The sequence below is a fragment of the Diuraphis noxia genome, unplaced genomic scaffold (genome assembly GCF_037042655.1).
Source record: "Diuraphis noxia isolate RWA-SAM2 unplaced genomic scaffold, SU_Dnox_SAM2 contig0003, whole genome shotgun sequence".
Classification (NCBI taxonomy): Eukaryota; Metazoa; Arthropoda; class Insecta; order Hemiptera; family Aphididae; genus Diuraphis; species Diuraphis noxia.
This window is the reverse complement of record NW_028301713.1, coordinates 81,463,329-81,485,541: the sequence shown is the minus strand read 5'-3', so window position 1 is coordinate 81,485,541 and position 22,213 is coordinate 81,463,329. Positions and strand designations below refer to the sequence as shown.

The 22,213-nt window shown below is 28.2% G+C and overlaps 1 protein-coding gene and 2 long non-coding RNA genes across 4 annotated transcripts; all 3 read left to right on the top strand.

Moving 5' to 3' along the window:
• Window positions 1-3,966: 3,966 nt before the first annotated feature.
• On the top strand, window positions 3,967-5,534 carry LOC149057863 (uncharacterized). The gene is made up of 5 exons (XR_016191020.1): window positions 3,967-4,369; window positions 4,708-4,834; window positions 4,893-4,999; window positions 5,135-5,329; window positions 5,403-5,534. It is a non-coding gene; the product is annotated as an uncharacterized LOC149057863 (long non-coding RNA).
• A 1,218-nt stretch (window positions 5,535-6,752) lies between these two features.
• On the top strand, window positions 6,753-18,551 carry Pcl (polycomb protein Pcl). Of its 2 annotated transcripts, none has more exons than XM_015520221.2 (12): window positions 6,753-6,912; window positions 7,616-7,667; window positions 8,373-8,501; window positions 8,564-8,761; window positions 9,611-9,745; window positions 11,047-11,219; window positions 11,655-11,850; window positions 12,187-12,254; window positions 12,371-12,538; window positions 13,003-13,126; window positions 14,369-14,500; window positions 14,555-18,551. In XM_015520221.2, exons 2-12 carry the CDS (start codon window positions 7,644-7,646, stop codon window positions 15,263-15,265), a joined length of 2,058 nt encoding a protein of 685 aa, XP_015375707.2. In that variant the 5' UTR covers window positions 6,753-6,912; window positions 7,616-7,643; the 3' UTR covers window positions 15,266-18,551. The 2 variants fall into 2 exon arrangements, with proteins under 2 accessions (XP_015375707.2, XP_015375701.2); XM_015520215.2 differs by having other exon boundaries at window positions 6,754-6,912; window positions 12,368-12,538.
• Window position 18,552: 1 nt separating this feature from the next.
• LOC149057862 (uncharacterized) lies at window positions 18,553-21,136 on the top strand. Its single transcript, XR_016190866.1, has 3 exons — window positions 18,553-18,619; window positions 20,647-20,901; window positions 20,981-21,136. It is a non-coding gene; the product is annotated as an uncharacterized LOC149057862 (long non-coding RNA).
• The last annotated feature ends 1,077 nt before the right edge of the window (window positions 21,137-22,213 follow it).

Below are 22,213 nucleotides of genomic sequence, written 5' to 3'. Positions count from 1 at the left end.
ACAAATGTACACGTAGGGAGTGCCTTCACTCATTTTGTGTTTATTTATATAATCTATGAATACATTTATTTTTGTTTTTACATTAACAAAATTAAATATAATTCGCAAATTTCAATACATTTTTAATTGCACGGATTTCACTTCATATTTTACATAAAATGTAAAGTATTATTCATCCAATAATCTATTATTCGTAGTTTTTATGCACATGCAACGTACCTACTTATGTATTTATTAACGTCGTAAAATAATACAATAAATATCTACGTTGCGTTGTCTACGATTATTTACAATTTAGTATTTACATTAAATTGACCAACATTAAACGATGATTAAAGTACCTAGCATGATCTATTACTTATTTAATATTTAAGCATACTAAATCACAATATAGTGCCAAAATACTGAATAGTTGTTTCTATTAAAAACAGATTTTTTTAGAAAATAAAATAAACTAATTTGTAAGGGAAAAACATTCAAAATGTATATCGGTAAACATTCAGATCGTATCAGTGGCGTAGCCAGGATTTCTACAGGGGGGGGGGGAATTAAATAAATAACATTCAAATAAAAGTGTTTTTAATTTTTCAAATATTGATGATAATGACACGTTTATCGATCTACGGTGTTTTGATAAAACAATAAACATTAAATTTTTTTTAATTTTCACTCCCAACCTATACATAGCCAATATTAATAAATTTACGATTATTTTTTATATATTATATGAAATTATATGATACGGTCCATGCGGGGACATGGCCCCTGTGCCCCCCCCCCCCTTGACTACGCGACTGGATTGATTTAACCTTGGGCTACTGTCGACTAAATTCATATCGATGTCGTCCAATCAAAAATCCTTAATAGGCAATAGATCGACGAAGTACTGCAGATCACGTTAAGTTTAACGGCGAGTTGATACGTTATACCTAGAATAATACTTTGGAATATTAAGATCTATCGTCACGTACTTTGATATATAAGTGTATAAACTATATATTTTATAAGTGCCAAGTGATATACCTAACAATATAGAATAAATATGTAGTTAGGTACTTGTTGATTCCAAAAAAGGACAGGAGAAAATTGTAGCATAATGTATAAACTATAATAAAATATGTGTAAATGTGTCAATAGGATCGTATAAATACTAAAAATCGCAACATATTATATTATAATATTATGTTTTATTTATTGCGAATAATTAGTTGTTATATGTACGTTACCCTGATAATGGTTATGTATTTTTGGCTTTTGCTGTTAGATCGTACCCAAAAAGTATTTTTCTGTAAAATATGACGTATCTAGGGTACTTATATAGGTATTGTGAATATTGTGATATTCGATGGGGTCAGCTTATATTATTTTTTAATATCATCAGCGCAATCTCAAGGGGAATCCTTATCGTCCCACGTGACATTGAAGTATCGCTTACATATATTATAGGTTCTAGCAACAGTATCCATTCGTGTACATTCAACCACGTAACGTCCTTTACTGAAAAAAATTTTTTTTTTAAATCGAGTTATTCGTGATTTTATCGGTTTTGGTTTGAAAAACTATGCATGAAGATATTCATTCCCATAATATTTCTTCATGAAACTATAAAATATATAATAACTATTTATTATACATACTATAGATATACCTAATTTGTATAGGTACATTGGAAAAAACTAAGTTATTATAAGTGTTTACTTAATAGAGTTGGTAGCATGATATACACACTGCTGCACAAAAAAACATTAAAATATCACATAAACGTTTTTAAAATTACGTTTTAAAAATATATCAAAAAGGTTGCTATAGTTACGTAATATTAATTATCATTTACTAGACGAAACCTAGGTACTGTAAATCTATAACCCGAAATAGACCACTCAAAATCAGCCAGAAATAAAAGTTGTATCTAGCACAAAAAAATTACATAATATATTTAAAAAACTTTTATTATAAGTATTTTTTTATTTTTTTTTTATTGGTCTTGAAATTTATACAATTTCTGCTTCGACTACTAGGTCATTAGCAAATCACTATAAACATACATTAATTATACTTATAATAAAGAACAGAGCAAAGAAATAAGAGAAAAAACAAAAAAATGAAAAAAATACAAGAGAAATAGTTAGAATTAATTTGTTTGGTATTTTATACATTGAAAGGTTGGCTAAAGTAGTTTGAGTAACTTGGTTGTTTTGAAGAATTTTCAATGGTGTTGGTTTCATTGTCAGGATTTGGGCCTAGGCTTGTTCCAATTTGATGGCTTATGTTGAGATCCTCTCTTTGTTTGATGTTCTGCATTCTTCAAAAATGTGTTTGATTGTGATTATTGTGCCACATGATTGACTTATTGGCGGGTCACTTTTTCTCATTAGGTACTCGTGGGTTATTATAAGTATTGTTGTCAGGTAGTAACATATAAATATAAATATGATTTTGGGTTGGCTACAACTTTTTTTTTGACCGATTTTCGTAACATTTATAACATTAATCATTGGTATATTTGTTACTATGGTAACCCTCCTTCTCTCCGAAAATATATTTATGATTTATACATTTTCCTAACAGAGGAAAAATATCAAGTAGCGTTGCTACCTACGTTTTATCATTTGTTTTGCAAAATATTTGGTATCACGACATAAATAAAGTATTAATTCTTCTATGATATATAATATAAACATGTTTTTAAAATAAAATCATCCAGTGTCTTATAATAATTATTATGATTATTAAAAAAAAAATAACAACAACAACAATAATAATAGAATGTGGCAAGTAGTTAACTGTTGTAGTTCTGTGTCGATTGTACATCTTTTTTTTAGCCGCAATGGATTTATTAAATTTGAGTTGAATGATAAATCGTTGTATAAAACAATTCTGACTGGACATGGTCTGTTAGCCTCTATTTGGTACCATACTAAGTATATTATCCTGTTATTATATTATTTATATCTTCTCTCAGGCGTAAATTGTATAAATAAAAACCTTAGGGTGCTTAAGATATGCATTTTCTCATTTTTTAAATTTTTTTTATAAGTTTTTGATACATAAACACGAACATCATTTGAGAGTGCTAATTTTAAAATCGGGGAGGGGTGCTAATTCCCCTAAGCTCATCCCTATTTGCGCCTATATTTATACTGGTAAAATAAAAAGTTAATAAACTGATGTAAACTGATAGGTTGAATTAATTTCTGCCGAAAATATTGCCTTTATCATGGGCTGGTGTTATACCTTAACCCCCACCCTAAATATTTGGTTCCTAACATTTTGATGATTTTACTAGGTACCTATTGACTTTAAATTATGATACAAAAATTATCAACTATCGAAATTAAACCATTAGGTACATTTTTTTCGATACAATTTCTGTAAAATAATTATGTATTTATATATAATATATTAAAATACATATATATAGACACATACTTAGTGTATACTTATTTAGTCATTATATACTCGTATGTTCTAGTTTAATTAATTAATTTTGAACAGCAGCTACGATGATATCATTGATAAAAATAGGTATTCGATACGGCAATAACGATTATTATTATTTATTGTTGTTGATGCGACATAGAACAACATTTCATGCTTCAATAACATGTTTACTGTTCAATGTTGACATTATCGTCATATTTCAGGCTGAAAATAGTATAAAATAGAGGTTTGTCGAACTGCACTCCTTACCTAAACTGTAGAAAAATGATCAAATTGCACTATAGTGTTCAAAAAAAGTAATATTTATTCCTAATTTCTATTGCACTCGACTCTATCATTCCATAAATTTATAAAAATTAATTTTATTTGAAAATTACGAATGTGCAGTTTAAAATGCATAAGTTAAAAATACAATATTGCCTACTCGTTTAAATATCTGAAGAGGCGATTGCCCCTCTCCTAACCTATTAAAAAATGTGTAATTCGAAGCGATGAATATGCAGTAATAATATTAATAAATAATAAGCTGTGTACGACTCGTCACTCGTTACTATATTTTACATTTTTAAAAGGTTTTTAAGTATTTAGATTTTTTTCAACACATTCAATGTACATATGTATAGTCTGTAAATAATAAATAAATAAGTTCTAAATAACTGTGAACGCAATAGTGGCTATTTCTACAAAAAACCTGACACCTGTGAATTTTATTGATGACACTATAATTGAGTATGATACTAGCTAGGTATATTATGATGTATGGGTGTTATCCTCGGAAAACTGATACACTATCAGCCATGTGACTATGTGAGCTCTTGTCAGGCAGGTCGAGCTGATGATATATCAAATACGAACCTCGTTCAAGTCTGGTTTAGATGCAATTTTGTAGCACTGTCAATAGTATATTCATCAGTTTTTGTAAAACACAGTAAGTTATAATTATAATAACTTATAAGTTTATAACGTATAATAAGTGTATAAATATACAATTTCAATTATAACGGGCTGCTAAATTAAAATTAAAATCATAATTATTCTTATGCTTACCTAATATATATGTTACGGTCAATGTAGATCGGGGCATTATATACATTTCCCGGTTATTGCATGTATGGAATGACTCGCATTTTCGGACAATTTGAAAACTATTTAAGAATTTTCCATATTGTTCGGGCATTATACAGAATGTCAAATTTATGAAGGGCATAATATATGAACTTAAAAAAATATTGCCATATTTTGTGTTTACTAAAATAACAAATATAGAATGGCTACAGGAGTACAGGATATAACCGTACCAAAAAATGGAAGGAAGGAATAATGTTTGTACAGTTTATAAAGAACCGTGGATTACACCAGGGAATAAAATGTTCACCTTATGAAGCCATGTTTGGTATGTCAGCTAAAATTGGACTAAAAAGTACAATTTTACCGGATAATATAATTTGCAGTTTAAAAAGTGAAGGAGACTTCGAAACAGCTCTTAATTCTATTGCCACTTCGTGTTCATCGAAAAGTTCAGATGACTGCAGTGACAATGAAATAGAAAATGAAAAAGGTAAAATACAAAATTATTAAATTATTGTTTTATATTAATAATATTATAAAAAAATAATTTATATTATTTAATTAAGTTGATTGCTTGATTATACAACATTTAAAATATTAGATTTTATTTTTGGAATTTTTTTAGGCATATCTTCAAGAATACAAAGTATTAAATACAAAAGAGACAAATCCGTTGAAAACTTGGAAATTCAAGCTTCAAAAATGAAACAGGCTTCGGAAAATCGTTTTAGTCAAGGTAATGATTGAGAGTCATGGTGAGAGTGGCAATTAAAATCCCAGATGTCGATAAAGCACGTAGTGATTTTCGTTATATTATCAGGTATTTCTTACATCTATTATTATTTGAGTATGCTTGTTTTAAAAATTAATTTGTTATGAATTTATTTCAATAGTCAAAAATAAAATGTATGAAATCGGAACATCAGAAGGCCGCCTTCTCAATTTATATAGCTGCAACTAATTTACAATATGTACAAAAGTAGTCTTTCATTAAAGTTGACGACGGGGCACAAATAATGATAAAATATAAAATCTTTCTTTTTTTAAAATGTTTAATCAATAATTATATTTTTTATTTATATAATGATTTTGTTTTTCTAGTTTTTAGTTATCTTTAAATAAAACACAAAATATTGCATATTTCATATTGCTTGTTTGCTTGTTAGATTAAGGTTATAGAATGCTCGGGCGAAGTGTGGTGATTTTTACATTGACCGTCTACATTGGGCATTCTATACATTGCCCGTAACATATATATATAAAAAATAAATATGAAAAGTTTGATCTCAATAGTAAAGTTAAGTGTTTACGACAAATTCAAATTGTTTTCAGAATTTATATCATTCGATTATAATTGGTAGGCAGGTATTTACATTGGAAATTAGGAAATGAAACACATCCGAATCCCTATAAATGGCTATGGTGTATAATAATTTAAGTAGAAAAAGATAATTTATTTTCATTCAAAAAGTATAATATGATAAAAAAATTAGTCCTGAAAGATCGGAGGTTTACGAATCGGAATGACTTCTTTATACAATTTTTACTGTGCTGCCGATCATGCTACTTCGGTACCTATCTACCTATCGCAGCTGTTCCTATACTGTATGGAATGTAAGTTTAAAAAAAATTATTTTTTTCGCTGGTACAGGTGTTGTTGGGTACCAACAATTTTATTTCAAGGCTTAGATAAGTTTAATAATCACATGTGTTCAGGGTTTTAACGTAAAAATAATTATTATAATATTTATTCGGATCTAATTAGTCCTGTTATTATCGCTCGACTCTCGATTATTGGCCGCTACTTGTTTTAATCAACGTTGATAACAATGTTTAATTAAGTATATTATCATGTTTTATCTATATTGAGTATTGTTATTATTGAAATAGGATCTAATGGTTCTACAATTACAGTCGTGTGCAATCTTTGTCAACATCAAAACACATCGTGACAATCATAAAGTACACAACGCGCAGAAATACACGTAGCCACAAGCCACGTAGGTGCCTGTGGGTACTGGGTAGGCGAAGACGTTATAATTAATTAGCGTGTCGTAAACACCGGGAAAGAAGCAAAAACATCGTAAATCGCGTGGATTCTGAATATTCTGATTCTCTGATGGGAATTCGGCGAAGGAGAAAAAATTTCAGAGGCGGCCCACCCGACCAAGGCTGACTGATAACACTGGTCGGCAGGTGGCGGTGGCGGCGGCGGCGGCGGCGGCGCAGTGGTGCCACCCGGGGCGGCCGCAGTTCAGTGATCCGACGGGGGCCATGAACACAACCGCAGACGTCCAGCCCAGCCGCGGTCCAATTGAAGATGTAATCAAAAGACTGACGAGAAGTCGAGAAATTGGATCGCTGCTGCCGTTGTCGTCGTCGTCATCGTCTTCTGCGTTTATGGTGAGTTGGGCGCCGCGGCTCGTCCTGGACTTGGTCCGAGGTGTAGCGTGTGTCTCTGCCCGGACGCCTTTGTCCGGTGTCCGTGCTTTCGGGTCGCAAGGGTAACGCCGAAGAGGCTGGCGATGGAGATATGTGACGGGTCTTCCCTATCGTTCACCCGGTGACGAACGACGGCTAGTCAACTGTTTTGTGTGCGACAGGAAATGTGTGTATGCGTGTGTGTGTAACAATCGGATGTGTATAAGCTACATGTGTGTATGTGATAGTGTTTGTATATGTGGTAGTGGGTGCGAGTCATAGACGTAATATAGATGTTTCTAAATATTATATAGAACCATATTATGTCTATGGTGTGACTATCAGCCAAAATGTGGTCGTAGGTATTCCACGACCGGAGAGATCGAGACTGTGTTTACAGACACTTGTTTCCGTATTTGAAATGCTCGTGAGTCACAACAACCATGTCTATTAAGATCACTGGTCTTGTGTTTTACGTTTTATTCGTAATCAGTCTGACAGTCTCTACAGAAATGTTAGCACTTGGTTTGTCTAGAACAGAACGTGTTGTATGAATATTCTGTACATCTATTGTAGCTGGCTAATAGACTGCTCGATCGACTAGTTAGATAGAACTTGTCATTGATAGGTTATTAATATTTTAATACAGTTTGATGGTGTTTAAACGATATTTTATTATTTGCAGGATTATTCTACAATGAATAGCTGACAAAATGTTGCAGACCAAAAAGGAATCCGTGAGAAATTTTATATAATTTAATTAAAATATAGAATTATTCTTTTTCTTTTGTCTTTGAGAATAATATAAATGTAATCAATTAATCAATTATAACTATGAACTATTGTGTATATTTCTTGAGCATACTAAATTATTAAAAATCTTCATTGATTTATCTTAACATGTTTAAGTTATTTTTAAAATGTATTCTAAAAACGAATCTAAATTATGAAAGATCTTATTATTGGTAAATTTAGTATGTTGGTATTATTCAATACCCACGACATTTTCTTACATCTATGATAATTTTTAGTTCATATTAAATTGATAATACAACTTGCCACTTGGCTGATATACAATAGATTTTTGATATTATATATATTATTAGTTACCTATTGAATGAATTGTAGTTATTGGACTAATCTAAATCAAACAAAACCTTAAATATATTTTCATTTTTCAATAGATAATTTATGAAGTCAGATTTCTACTGATACTGATACAATATATTTAAATATATATATAGGTACCTAACTAGTAAATATACATACATTTTAACATGATTGATTCAATACAATTTGTTTGAGTAGTTATGTTCCTTAACTCTGAACCATACTTAGATATAAGCACATAAGTATCTTTTTTTAAATTCACTATTTATAAAAGGATTTATTGTTGAGTGGAATTGATTTTAGTTTTACCACTGATATTGTATATTTTTTAGATAAAAAGGGAGAGCCCTGAGGCCCCTGCTCCTGATAGTACAACTGTTGAAAACAAGAGTTATATTTGTGGAGAAGAAGTATTGGTTCATCTTAATGATGAACGATTTTATTTAGGATTTATAGCAAAAGTAAACATTTTTCAACTAAGTATAAACTTGTCGTTAACTAACATTTTTTTTAAAATTTTTAGTTGAGGTATAAAGAATCTAAATGTTTAGTTAAGTTTGGTGATAATACAGTAAAATGGGTGTTCTTAAAAAATGTTACTCGGATGACATGTACGAGTACGATTACCCAATTTTGCAATGTGTGCAATATCGAGGCTATGCCAAATGATATTTGTGTATGTGATAAATGTGCTAATGTATACCATCGTAAATGTCACAAGGTAAATATAATTTTTATTATCTACTATTAAAATAGATAAATATTTTTTTTTAGAACCATTTAAACAGTAAATATAAAGTAAGCATTTTTGTATTATAAACTTAAAAAAAACTGAACCATTGACTTTGTTCAGTGGTCTAGAAGTAACCTTACTACATCTTCAATATTTTTGATCAACATATATTTTACTAATATTATACTATATTGAATCTCCAATACTATACAGTTTAAGGGATTCCATCCGGTGATATGAACACAAGAGCGACAGGATTTTAGATGTGTTTTTACCCAAACTATCTGATTGATGAAGTAAGATAATAAGAATCCTGAAAACATTTGGTTTTGTCATCAAGTTTATTTGAAATTGACTTTACCTCATTTTTGATATTATTCCCTAGTTCCTAAAAACGTTAAATTGAAAAATAGTAATCAACATAGTGTCATATTTCAATTTATGTAAAAGTTAAAATCAAAAATTCAAAAATGTGGGAAAATTAAATTTCAAGTATTCTTGAGGATAAATTCAAATAATTTTTAGAATTCTTATCGTTTCATTAGATCAATTGATAGTTCTGGGAAATGATCACGACTAAAATCCTATATCATGCTTTTATTAAATAAAAATTAAATCCCCTATAATGTATCTAATAACATGAAATAATAACACAGTATGTATTATATTATATTGTAATTTATTGCTCTTTGTCAGAGTGACATCAATTCTTATTACTTGTTTTCAATAATATTGATAATGTAAATTGGCTATTGCTCCATTTTTGATTTATATTAAATTAATACACTTCTTCATATCTATCTAAAGTTTGATTAATAATGGTTCTGTTTTTTTCAGCCGGAAGTTGAAATTACAGATATTACTGTGTGGATATGTTTCCAATGCAAAGAAAAACAACAGATTAATAGACTGCAAGTTACAAATTCTGTATCAAGCTCAATTGTTCCAAAAGTTGTTAAACTACCTTATGATGTATGTTTTATGTATTATTAGGATTCTTAATTTTTATCAATAATCAGTGGTGTTTAGATTTAAATTTCCTTAAAGAATATACATTTACATAAACTCCAAAAATACCCAAACAAAATATACTTTGGAATATCTAACCTATAATTTTATTTTTCATTTTCAAATAACAAAAATTATTTATTGATGAAATAAATAAATAAATAAATATTAAAATTTTTGTTTAACACGTAATTTTATTGAAACTATAAGTATAAAAATAAATAAGTGAAAAAGATGTCATTAACATATTCCCTCACATTTCCTCGTAATCATTACATGGGATTTTTACTTTAGGCAATTTAATTTACTATCTATTCTATGTATACACAAAACAAAATGTTAAAACTCCTGAAACAACATGATCAACAACTTAAGGTATCCAACAATTGGTTGCACGTATCACTGTTACAAAATTATTGCATAATAATGAAATATTTATCTCAAAATACTCAATACTAAGCTAAAAACGCAACCTAGTTATATTAACATAGTACATTCTATATGGCATTAATATTTTTGTTAAGAGGACGCTACACTCGCATATGTCGTCTCCGTCTTACACGCGTACTACATAGCAAATTTTCTTTCCCTAGATTAAATATTGTGCTGTTAGTTTTGATATTAGAGTGAATTGACCCATTATCAAACTTTTTGGTTGGAACATTATCTGTGTTCTCATGTTGGTTTTTTACGATATTTTAATTTTTAAATGAGTTATGTGAATTTTCAAATATTCACACTTAGCATGCTCATAACTCATTTAAAAATTAAAATATCGTAAAAAATCAACATGAGAACACAGATAATGTTCCTACCCAAAAGTTTGATAATAGATCAATTCACTCTAATATCAAAACTAACAGCACACTATTGAATCTAGCGAACAAGAAATTGCTATGTAGTACGCATGTAAGACGGAGACAACACATGCAAGTGTAGCGTCCTCTTAATATTTATGTGTATATGATCAGCCAATTAATTGGAGCTTTATTTTATTATTAAGTTTAAACCAGATGACCTGATGTTGACATATTGTTATAGTATGAAATTAAAAGAATATATATTTATAATATATTATATGTTTTAATCATAAGCCTTATTTTCTGAACTACATTTACTATACATTGATGAAAATTGCTATTGAAAATATTAAAATACTTGAAGCACATTTATAGCAGGAAAAAGATAGTATCATGTATTAAAAACTGTACATACAAGTCTTAGAATCAATTTTATGTTTTATTTAAATTAATTATTGTTTTTAGTTGAATGCTTTACAATGGGATATACATCATCGAATTAACAATTTAGGAACCTATTGTTATTGTGGAGGACCTGGTGACTGGTTCATCAATATGCTACAATGTGGTAAATGTTTACAATGGTTTCATGAAAAATGTGTCTCTTCATTGGTGTATCCTCTGTATCTCGGCGATAGGTAAGCTAAAATTATCTATTAGAATGAAATTATTTATTATTTAGAAATACGCTTAAGTATACTTATAGAAAATTTGAAATTTAAAAACTAATAATTACTTTTATATTTAATTAATGTTTTGTTACTTAACTAGTTGCTAATAAAATACAAATTGTATACTTGAATAAACTTTCTTTAAGTAATGTGTTAAGTCCCATTAGATAGTTAATATTAATTTTTTTTTTAATAAAAATATTATTTATAGTCATAAATAGACAATAGTTAAATATTTTAAATTTTAGTTACCTTCATTTTTATTTACTAAGTATAAGTTGGTTATCTCATTTTAAGGTTTATTTAAACTATTATATTAATTACATGTTTTTATCTAAACAATTCATACCATCTCATTATATGTTTGACGTTTGTAATTCACTTTAAATATTTTTGTTCCAGGTTCTATGTCTTTTTGTGTTCGGTGTGCAATGAAGGTACAGAATTTGTACGTCGTATTGAAATGGAATGGTCTGATTTAGTTCATCTTGCCCTTTTTAATATGACTGCTTATAAACCACAAAAATATTATGATGTGGATATAAATATACTTCCATATTTAGATAATCATTGGACTTCAATGTATCTACCTCCTAAAGTATGTTTTATTTTTCATAGTAAATGTGTCCTTAAAACATAAATTAAATTTTTACTTATGGGGGGGGGGGGAACACTACCCTCTTTAGATTACTCATATGAGGGTCTGCATATGCAAATTGTTCTTGATAATTATTTTCAAATATGTTATAATATTATTCAATACTTTGATAATTTATAATGGATGAAGCATCCTTAATCATTTGATGTGTTCAACATAACCTCCCCTTCCCATCTAACTGATATTTTATAGTGATAGACGTGATTGGCGCTAGTGATTTTATAGTTGCGTTAAAATACTTTTGAAAAATATGCTAATTTTGTATTTTGTTTACAGATTCTTAATGTTCCTGTTGATGACAGGAAAGTTTATGTTGTCAATTCCCTGCTCAAAGATACCAATCAGTTAGTATATAATTTGAATTATCAATTAACATACTATGCCATAGTATTTTTTAGTTTTCAAAGATTACAATAAAAACTAAAATTATATTATGTATATTTTTTTCACTTTATAGTAGGTTTGAATTCCAGGGTAAAAAACCCACTAACATGTGGGGACTCCGACTGAAGTTGCCACCTAAGCCCCCACGTTTTACGTTACCCGCGGAAGTTCCAATTAATGAGAATCTTTTGCATCACCAATTGCGCAATAAACTTAACCTCAGTATATTACCACCTCCAAAAAAGTAAGTATTTTTATATTGATAAAGTTTTGTATCCTACATTACTTTTAACCAGTCTAACTAATTTTTTTCCAAATTTCTACATAAACAATACATTTTCTAGAACTTTTTAATATTTATTTTTTATTTTTTATTTTTAACAAGAAATATACAGTCTACCCTTGGGCACGAATATGCGATATAATATTTAAACTTTTTAATATCAAATTCTATTTAAATCCAGGTAAAAAACCTGATACAATAGCTTTGTTTTCTAAATTAAAATTTTAGGAATACTGTTGTCTTATCTTTTGCTTGTCTTTTATTTACCTAGTTAAAAATTTAGTTTTATAGATTAATTACATATAAATCATAGATTTTTTTATTAATGTTCTATACTATTGAAAAATTGAATTTAAAAGTTTTAATTTGTTGTGAAATATTGGCTTAACTTAAAATAATACAATTTTTAATTTAAATTATTTTAGGACTGATCTTGTAATAAATGAACGACTTACCGAGTCAATGTATTCAGTGGAAGGATTGAAATTTTTACATCAAGATTCACATGTTGTTATGTTACCAAAAGGCCTTCCATCAATTGGACATAATGTGAGTATTGAATATTTTATTTTTATGCAAAATAATGATATAAGCCAACTTGCTTTTGTTGATCTTTCATTTGACATAGAATATTCCATATCATCTAGTGTACCAACAACTGTAAAATTGTAATGATCATTGATAGTAAACATTTTGGAAAAGTAGAAATGTCTTCTATCTCACGTTCCCAATATCAACGCCTTTATTTCAGCTAACGGTTCATTATCTATTAAAATGTATGCTATAGATTAAAAGAATATAATCTTTAAAATTGAGTTATCATCCCAATGAATATAAATTAAATTTATATTGATTACTTATTAATTAATTTATCAGGTTTTATTTTTTTTCCATTTTTGAAAAAATTCATTCAAATCCCAAAAATGTTCAAATTATTTTTCATTTAGAAACTAATAAAAGATTTTAATTTTAAACTAAATATTAGAAATTTGAATAGAAGATCCCTTACACTTTTGTCCACCTTTATTTTTTTTTTAAATTCACTGGATTGATTCATTAATATTTTTACAAGCATTTAATTTTGAATTTTTTTACAAAATTTGATATTCAGCAGTTTTTAATGATTAAATTTGTTTATTTATACTATATAGATGTATGTTAGGATAACACACTATCTCTGCTCATAATCATTTTTTTATACAATGATTTACCGTTGAATTCAAATTTATCACATCCATTACAATGACATACTAGTATACTACTCAACAACTACGGTATAGCATTATGATACCTATTTACACACCTTTTTAAAAATTTGTTTTTAACTTCTTAGTGAATATTATAATACATGTTGTATGAAAATAGGTTCATAGTATAAAATTGCTTAAGATTATTCAAAACATTTTTATAATGTCATTGTCCATAACAAATAATAGTGTACTTAAAAGTTTTTATGATTAATATTTTTTTTTAAATTGCAACATGATAAGGATAACTAAAATTGTTATTTTTGTAAATATCCAAATTCATAAAAATTTGACTTTCAAACACTTATAAACACAATTGTTGACTATGTATTTTTGATGCTTATCTTATTTATGTTACAGTACAAAATTTAATAACTCTCTCATTTTTGATAATATGTGGCGGTTAACATAACGTTAATATATCACTTTTTTGTTAATAATAATAATTATACCTTTATTAAATGTTAATAGACATAGTTTTAGATATCTACTATAAAGGCTTGATTTGATTTTTTTAAATTCTTATATTAATTAAATGTTTTAGGTATGTATTAAAAGTGCCAGTCCAATTGTACCTGTTCCAAGATCTGTAATTGAAAGACGGATTAGACAACAACAAATAGAAACAAATAAACGAAGTTCTCGAAGTTCGAGTGTGGTCACTAATAAAGTTAAAGTAATATTTATTTTAGTTTTTGTTTGGCTAGATTTTATTTTATATACATTTTAGAAATCAATAAAAAAAGAAAAAGTTCCTGAAAGTCGATCACCGTTTGATCTCAGTTCAACTGAGAGTACTCCAGAAAAATATATATCGGCATCTGAAGAAGAACTAACTAGTGAAGATGAACCAGATGATGATGAAGACCTTGATGACGAAGATGATATTGATTCGTTGCGTACAACGGACCTTCAAAGTCGACGTAGTCAGAGACTTAGAGTTAGTGTCAACCGTTTATTAAATGGACGGCCAATGGCTAGATCATCGCTTCCCCGTGAAACTCGTTCTGCTTCATCAATTACCTTACCTCTTTCTTTAGCACCTGTAATTACTCAACCACAAGTTCGTACTACCAAACGACGTTTAAGTGAAAAAGATTTGCGTGTTGATCGAAATGGACAATATTTAGTTAAACGTAAGAGGTTACGTCGAAATGGTTTACAGAATAGCAGTTCGAGTCCAACTAAACGCCAGTCTAAGACCAACTGTAATGGTCGTCCATTGTATAAATCTTATTCAGATTTTTTCGCAAATCATAGTCACTCTGTAAATAGACCTTGTTCACCTGAAAATGCTGTAGACTCTACAGCTGATCTTAAAACTCTAGTACATTCATATTTCGGTGCTAGTAATAGAATTGCTAATGGTGAAGAATATACTATACTATGCAAAAGAACTAACCCAGATGGGTCTGAAGAATTTTTAATTAGATGGGATTAGTATATTATTCTATATAATCTTAAACATAACAATATTATTCACTTAACATACTTTTCAAATTCCCATAGAAGGAAAATAAAACATGATTTTAATGATTGTGTGAGCTGTTATGCATTTATATTCTGTTACTATTACCAAACTTGGTATTTGACTGTTATTATCAACGTTCCTGATTTGATTCTTAATTTCCTATTCATAACTATTATGATGAGAGTTTTATTAAATGTATATTGTTATAATCAATATTATATTTTTGATGGAATGTTGGCAATAATAAGTTGATACAAAAATGATTCCTATATACTATCGTGTATTAATAAAAATACATCAGACTTGGCTCAGTTTTATACCATTATAGTTTATCCAATCACAATTTAGTTTATTCTGAATATTTTGTGTTTTGGATACTGTTTTTAAAATTTATGACCTTATATCAATTGTTTGGCTCAAATTGTATGCCTATGATAATTTCCTACTACTTATTAATTACTTTCATAAGCTTGTGAATGTGTACAGTCGTACATGGTTTTAAGTAAATATTAAAAAAATCAAGCAAGTAAAAAAAGAACAAGTTGTATTTATTATTATATATTTTTTAACATAAATTGTGTTCATATTTATAGTTTAGTGATATTGGCGCAATAGCTATGGTAATTTTTGGGTGAAATTACCACATCACATTTTACTGGTCCTCAACCCATCCCAAAGTTATAAAATTTTCTAATTTTTATTTTGAAATTTTACGTAATTGAATAACTACTATTTAATTATTCAATTGGTTAATGAAAGTACATAATTTCATTAATGGTACATTTATTTAATATAAATTTATATAGAAAAATGTTTATGATTTAAGGGTGTAATTCAATTGTTTATACCTATACTGATGGGTTATCTAGTATCATGTAGATAAATTTAGTGTAATTTTTACCTATAAAAACATTTTTAATTTTAATTAATGTGAAGAATTGTATGCGTTAAGACTGAAACATGTGTCCAAAACGTGAAAACGATTATTTCTGGTAGTGGTTTTAAGGTCATGGCATTTAAGAACTTTTAAATAAGTGACATTTTTTTATGGGTAGTTATAAAATGTTCTAGTGTTTTGTTCATGTATTCTATGGGTTTGAAATTGTGTTGTAGATCTCGAAATTTTTTTTTAATGCGTTTTTTATTGTTTTAAATTTTATTTCCCATAACATTAATATTTTTAACATCTTGGGAAATGTCTTAAAGATATACTCTCGTCCATTTTTAATAATTATTCTTAAGAAGTATATTTCAATTTGTGATGATATTTTTCTTTAAAAAATATAACTACATTCAAGTACAATTTTTGCCATACTTATTAAGCTCGTTCTATTAGTATTTATAATAAATATATATATATATTTTTTTTTTCTATGAAGAAATATTTTTTATATGACAGGTTTTTTAAGTACAAATACAGTAACTTTTTGAAATATCATATATTCAAATAATCAATGTTAACTTACGTAAAATTATCAATGTTCTCTTATGTAAAATAATCAATGATTAATTATGTAAATTATCACTGCCATTAAGATGACTGTTAATTATATTATTTAGGCTTTACGTTTTGGTTTGGCTACCTGAAATTATAATTGTAAACATTTTTTTTTTATTTTCTTTGACATAAATATGATGCATGTTCCTATAATTATTATTTTTCGATAAAAATATATTGATTTATATTTCCAAATCATATGTGGTATGAAGTAATCCAAACTCAATATTATCTTAAATTGTGCATTTATTATTTATTTATAATAGTGTATGTTTAATGTTTGCAATATCACTTTTATACTTTAGAACAAATTATAATTTTTTTTTTTGCTCCATATTAATATTATATTAATTATAATGTTATGCATAGTAATTTTGCCTTTTTATAGATGAGAGATACCTTTTCAGAACCCAATAAATCTTAATGTGTGATGATTTATGATTATTTATTTTAATAAAAGTAATTCTTGTCAATATATTTTAAGAATTTTGTTTCAAAGGAATTATGACCTATAATTATAAAGGAACATTGTATGTATATATATTTACATACATATGTGTATTATTATGTGATTGTACCTATGTATTTTTAATAGAATTTAAGGAAAGGCATTTGAGAAATAGAAATACAAGTTTTTTAATTTATACCTAATGAATTATACAAACTAAAATAATATACATACGTTTTGTATTTTTATATATGTTTCTGCAATATGTGTTAATCAAGGTGATTTTGCGATGTGAAAAAATATTTTCTACATGAAAAATACAATTTTGTTTAGTCTCATAGTAATTTAATTCAATTTATTCTGTATAAGTAATAAAATAGTATCATTTCTGTCAAATAAGACCTTTTTTTAAGAACTAGAAATATGGAAAACGGATATCGTACATACTTTTAGGTATCTCATTGATTGATAATAGTGAGATTTATATTTTGAATTTGAGAATTGCACCACTTTCAAATACTTGTTAAATAATATATTTTGTGATTACACTTTAGAAGATGTCAGCACAATATTTGTTTTTTCTTAGATTCAACGCGTCACATACATAAAACGTCTTTAACTTAAAATCGTTTTTTATGAATTTGAATAAAATCACTTATTACAAAAATTATATATGAAGGACAATATTTTTGTAGGTATGACAGCGGTTTTATGTTTTATTTGACTTTCAAAATAAGAAATAAAATTTGTAAATTTAGATAAAGTTTAAATTGTTTTGAGACGATATTTTGACAAACCGATTTGTCATTCCCTAAAAAATATTTAGTTCCTAATATTGTGATGAGCGATTTTACTCTAAGATTATTCAAAAACATAAATAAAATATTTGCGTAAATGCGTTTTGCTATGTAACGCGTGGGGCAGAGAGAGAAACATAACTTGCGTTGACATCTTCTTAATGAATATAATGTGTATTATAATATATTTCCATAGTACTTACATATGAATGTGTGTGTATTATATTTTATTAACATACGATCGAGACAGAAATTGAATATTTATATAAGTGTGATGTACAAAACAAGTCTTAAAGATGGCATTGACATATCAATAACTAATTAGTTTAAGAATAAAACCTTTGAATAATATTTCAATCACATGCCTTCCTTTTTATTATTATAATTTAAGTTTGTAAATGGAAATCTATTATTTAAGTAAATGGCTTTACAGATCTACATCTGAATTTTAATTATCTTATGTTTTTTATTTTTAGATTTATTATGCATAAATAAAGAACATTTGTGGATGAATCTTGTCGTTTGGAATTATTTAAAATTTTAATGTCACGACTTTGGAAATTTCTATTACATATGATCAGGTCAACAATAATTTTTTTGTCGCCTAATTAATTTATATTAAGTTTTTATTTGTTTGGCAATGTCTTCCAATATGCGGTCATGTAGGTATACCAATCTTCCGTAAAATACATTTTATCGGCCGCCGTTTCCGGTATTTTATGCGACCTATAGATTAGTGATTTTCATTGTGTCGCTTATATTGTGGTCACTGCTGTGACTGATTTTTGATATTATTATAAAATGATTTTTTTTCTTTTATCTACAATCCAAATACATAGCCACGTGAATTTTTCACCGAAAACTTGTAGGCTAAAGACTTTTATTCGATATTATCAATAATGATGACTACAAAATTTTAAGAACGATAACAAACGTTCCATGGTTTGTAAAGAACTCAAATATACACAAAGACCTCAAAATTCCAACTCTTCAAGAACAAATCAAACTCTTGACTGTGAGCTTCTTCGAATCCATCCACAAATCGACAGGTTCAATGCACTACCACATCAACATCAGACCGCCTCAAACGTGGACGGCTGCATGACCTATAATTCCTCAAGAAACATTATAAATTTATAACTTAAGCTTTAGAGTATTTAAGCTAATATAGAGACTTAAGCTTAAGCATTAGAACTTTAACTTTTGAACACCCAACTTAAAATTGTAAAATTCAATTATCGCACTTAACACGCCAAAAATGTATTACCTTTCCTACATCTCTATAGGTATAGATAGCGTAAGCTAGGGGTACCTTAATGTAATAAAAAAAAAAAAGTGATGACTGTGATGTGTCCGTTACTACTTTTTTAACTAAGCAAAATCGTAAGGACGATAATTACGATAATATTCTGAGTGCTGTAAATGTGGAAACGACGGGATTATCTATACACGCGCAGACGAGATTAATAGGTTTGCTGCAAGAATAGCTATACAATAATTGCATACCTACGCCACTACGTTATAGTCGATCGGTTGGAAAATGTATCGTGCAGCACCTTTCGGCGTTATGGTGACATATTATTTTCTCGGCCGACTACACTTTATGGCTTTTAGGCAATAATAATTTGAAGGATTACCTCCAAATCGTTAGGACGACATCCGCGTTTCGGCGATCTCTCTATTGGATCAGCGAAATACTGATCTTGTAAAATGTTTATCCAATCGGACTTACGATAACTAGATAAACGCATTCAAAACTATGCGGTTTCGGCAGAAGGATTCGGTAGAATTGTCGCGATTGCTGAGCAAAATAATTGAAAGCTATCCTAAATTGTTAGTCGAACACATTTCGTTTAACAATACAGGGGATTTTTTTATCATGAACCACTCGTCCACTCATTATTTCAAAAAGTATCAATGTTTTTGAAAATATTTTTGTACAAAGTTTCATATTGTTAAAAAAAAAAACGTTTTTATTAAAAAATTATGTTTTTTTAATATTTCTTATCCTTATTTTTTTTAAGTTTTTACCTTTTTGAATGACAACCTAGAGTTTTAATTTCATATTCCAAAGCAGAATATTTTTCTAAGTATTTTGACACGTAAAAATCGAATTTTGGACGAGTAGTTTATGAGTTATAAGTATTTAAAGTTTAGAGAAGTGGAGTAGTGAAAAAACATTTTGTGGGGTAACCCCGTACTCTGCCAATCTAAACTTTAAATACTTATAACTAATAAACTACTATATAGCCCCAAATTCGTTTTTTATTTTAAAATACTTAGAAAAATATTCTGCTTTGGAATATGAGATTAAAACTCTAGATTGTCATTCAAAAAAGTAAAAAACTTAAAAAAAAATATAAGGATATAAATTATTAAAAAGCATAATTTTTTAATTAAAACGTTGTTTTTTAACAACATGAAACTTTGTAAAAAAATATTTTCAAAAACATTGATACTTTTTGAAATAATGAGTGGTTCATGATAAAAAAATCACCCTCTATATCTACTTGAATTTAGACTTTAAACTTGTTTCATTTTCATGGTAGAATAATCGTAAATAATTTTGTCTATATCCAATTATCTTTTGATTTTTAATATTCTATAGACTGATTTTGGCGGAAACGTGAACTTTTCCAATCGAGCTTGACGGTCAAGTTTTAATTTTGAAGAAGATTTCTCAGCCAAAGTAACTGTTACCGAAGTAAGGTCAATAAATTAGACATGCACTTAATACATCACTGTATATGTTAGTGCTAAGATCGTTTTCTAAAATAAAAAATAATGATGACGTCTCTATGTCATCAAGAAAACTCCATCAACCTCATTGAAAATCATGTTCATCCAGTTAGATAATTGTTAGGTACGTATTATGTACAACAATATTGTACACGAATTGAAAGTTAAAACCAAAAATATATAACCTGTATATTATATTACAGACTGTTATAATGTATGATAATATCTCGAGGGCCTCTGCAGTGAATTACCCTCACAACATTTCCGGTAAATTGCACCACTGGTTTAACATCATCAAACGCATATTACTGGATATTGCGTAGTGCATACTTTAGAAAATAGAATTTAACAAGCAAGTGATCGATGTTAAAATGTCTGAATTTCATTTAAAAAAGTAACTAAGTCATATAAATATGGATAAAAAAAAAAAATTAAAACCCTGTAGTAATAGTGCAATAATAATCATTACTGTAAACAATATACTAATAAGAATAAGTATTATGATTAGCTCTGTGTTTTTGAGTTTCTTATATTAGTTTAAGAAATCGTTTTGGCTATTTTACTGACTCAATCCAAAAATTGATAAAAAATCAAATTCATTCCTCAAACTTTTTCAGATAAATTACAATAGCTGACATGAAAATCAGAAAATGTCAATTTGTATTATAAATGTTCCTATACGGACGACCTACCTACACTTTGGCTTACGATAATAATACATTTAATTATATTATTATCGATACATTATTATTTTGGCTGGGAATATGGCTCGGTTTCGAATAAATACCAAAGTGAATCCGTGCCTTAAATTTAATTGAGAACTCTTTATCTTAGTATATACCTAGGTACCTGGTACCTACCTGGTACATATTTTAATATGTGTCTATATATGTAGTTTGTAGACTTGTCCAGTGCAATATACGATTAATATATTATTATTATTATGCGTGTAGCGTGTGTGCACCTTCTGCGAATTTATATCTTACATTTGTGCTTCCTACACGGTGCCTACCTACCTATATATAGGTACCCGTTTGCCAGTCATCATTTTGTTACAGGTAGGTTAATCTATTAATATTAGATACAGTGATGCACTTCTCGTCTCACGTGGATCCGATAGTACGGCGGCGACGGTGGTGGTAATAGCCACCAGCTCATCATCATTCGATACAGCTGCCTAATGTGATACACCTATAAATGAGACATATATAGATGGAGAAGTCCAGAAATGTGATTTGCGAATAAAGTTTAATTTTATGTCTGATCGTGTGAGTAAACCTTTGTAGGTACGTACTACATTTAAGTAATACAATATAATACCATAAAATCGTACAGATGTAATATTGCAAATGTTCTATCTACGCGTTTTCAGATCGAGTGTACCTATTCTTAATGCGTGCCATAGCCGTAGGTATATATATATATATATGCAGTGA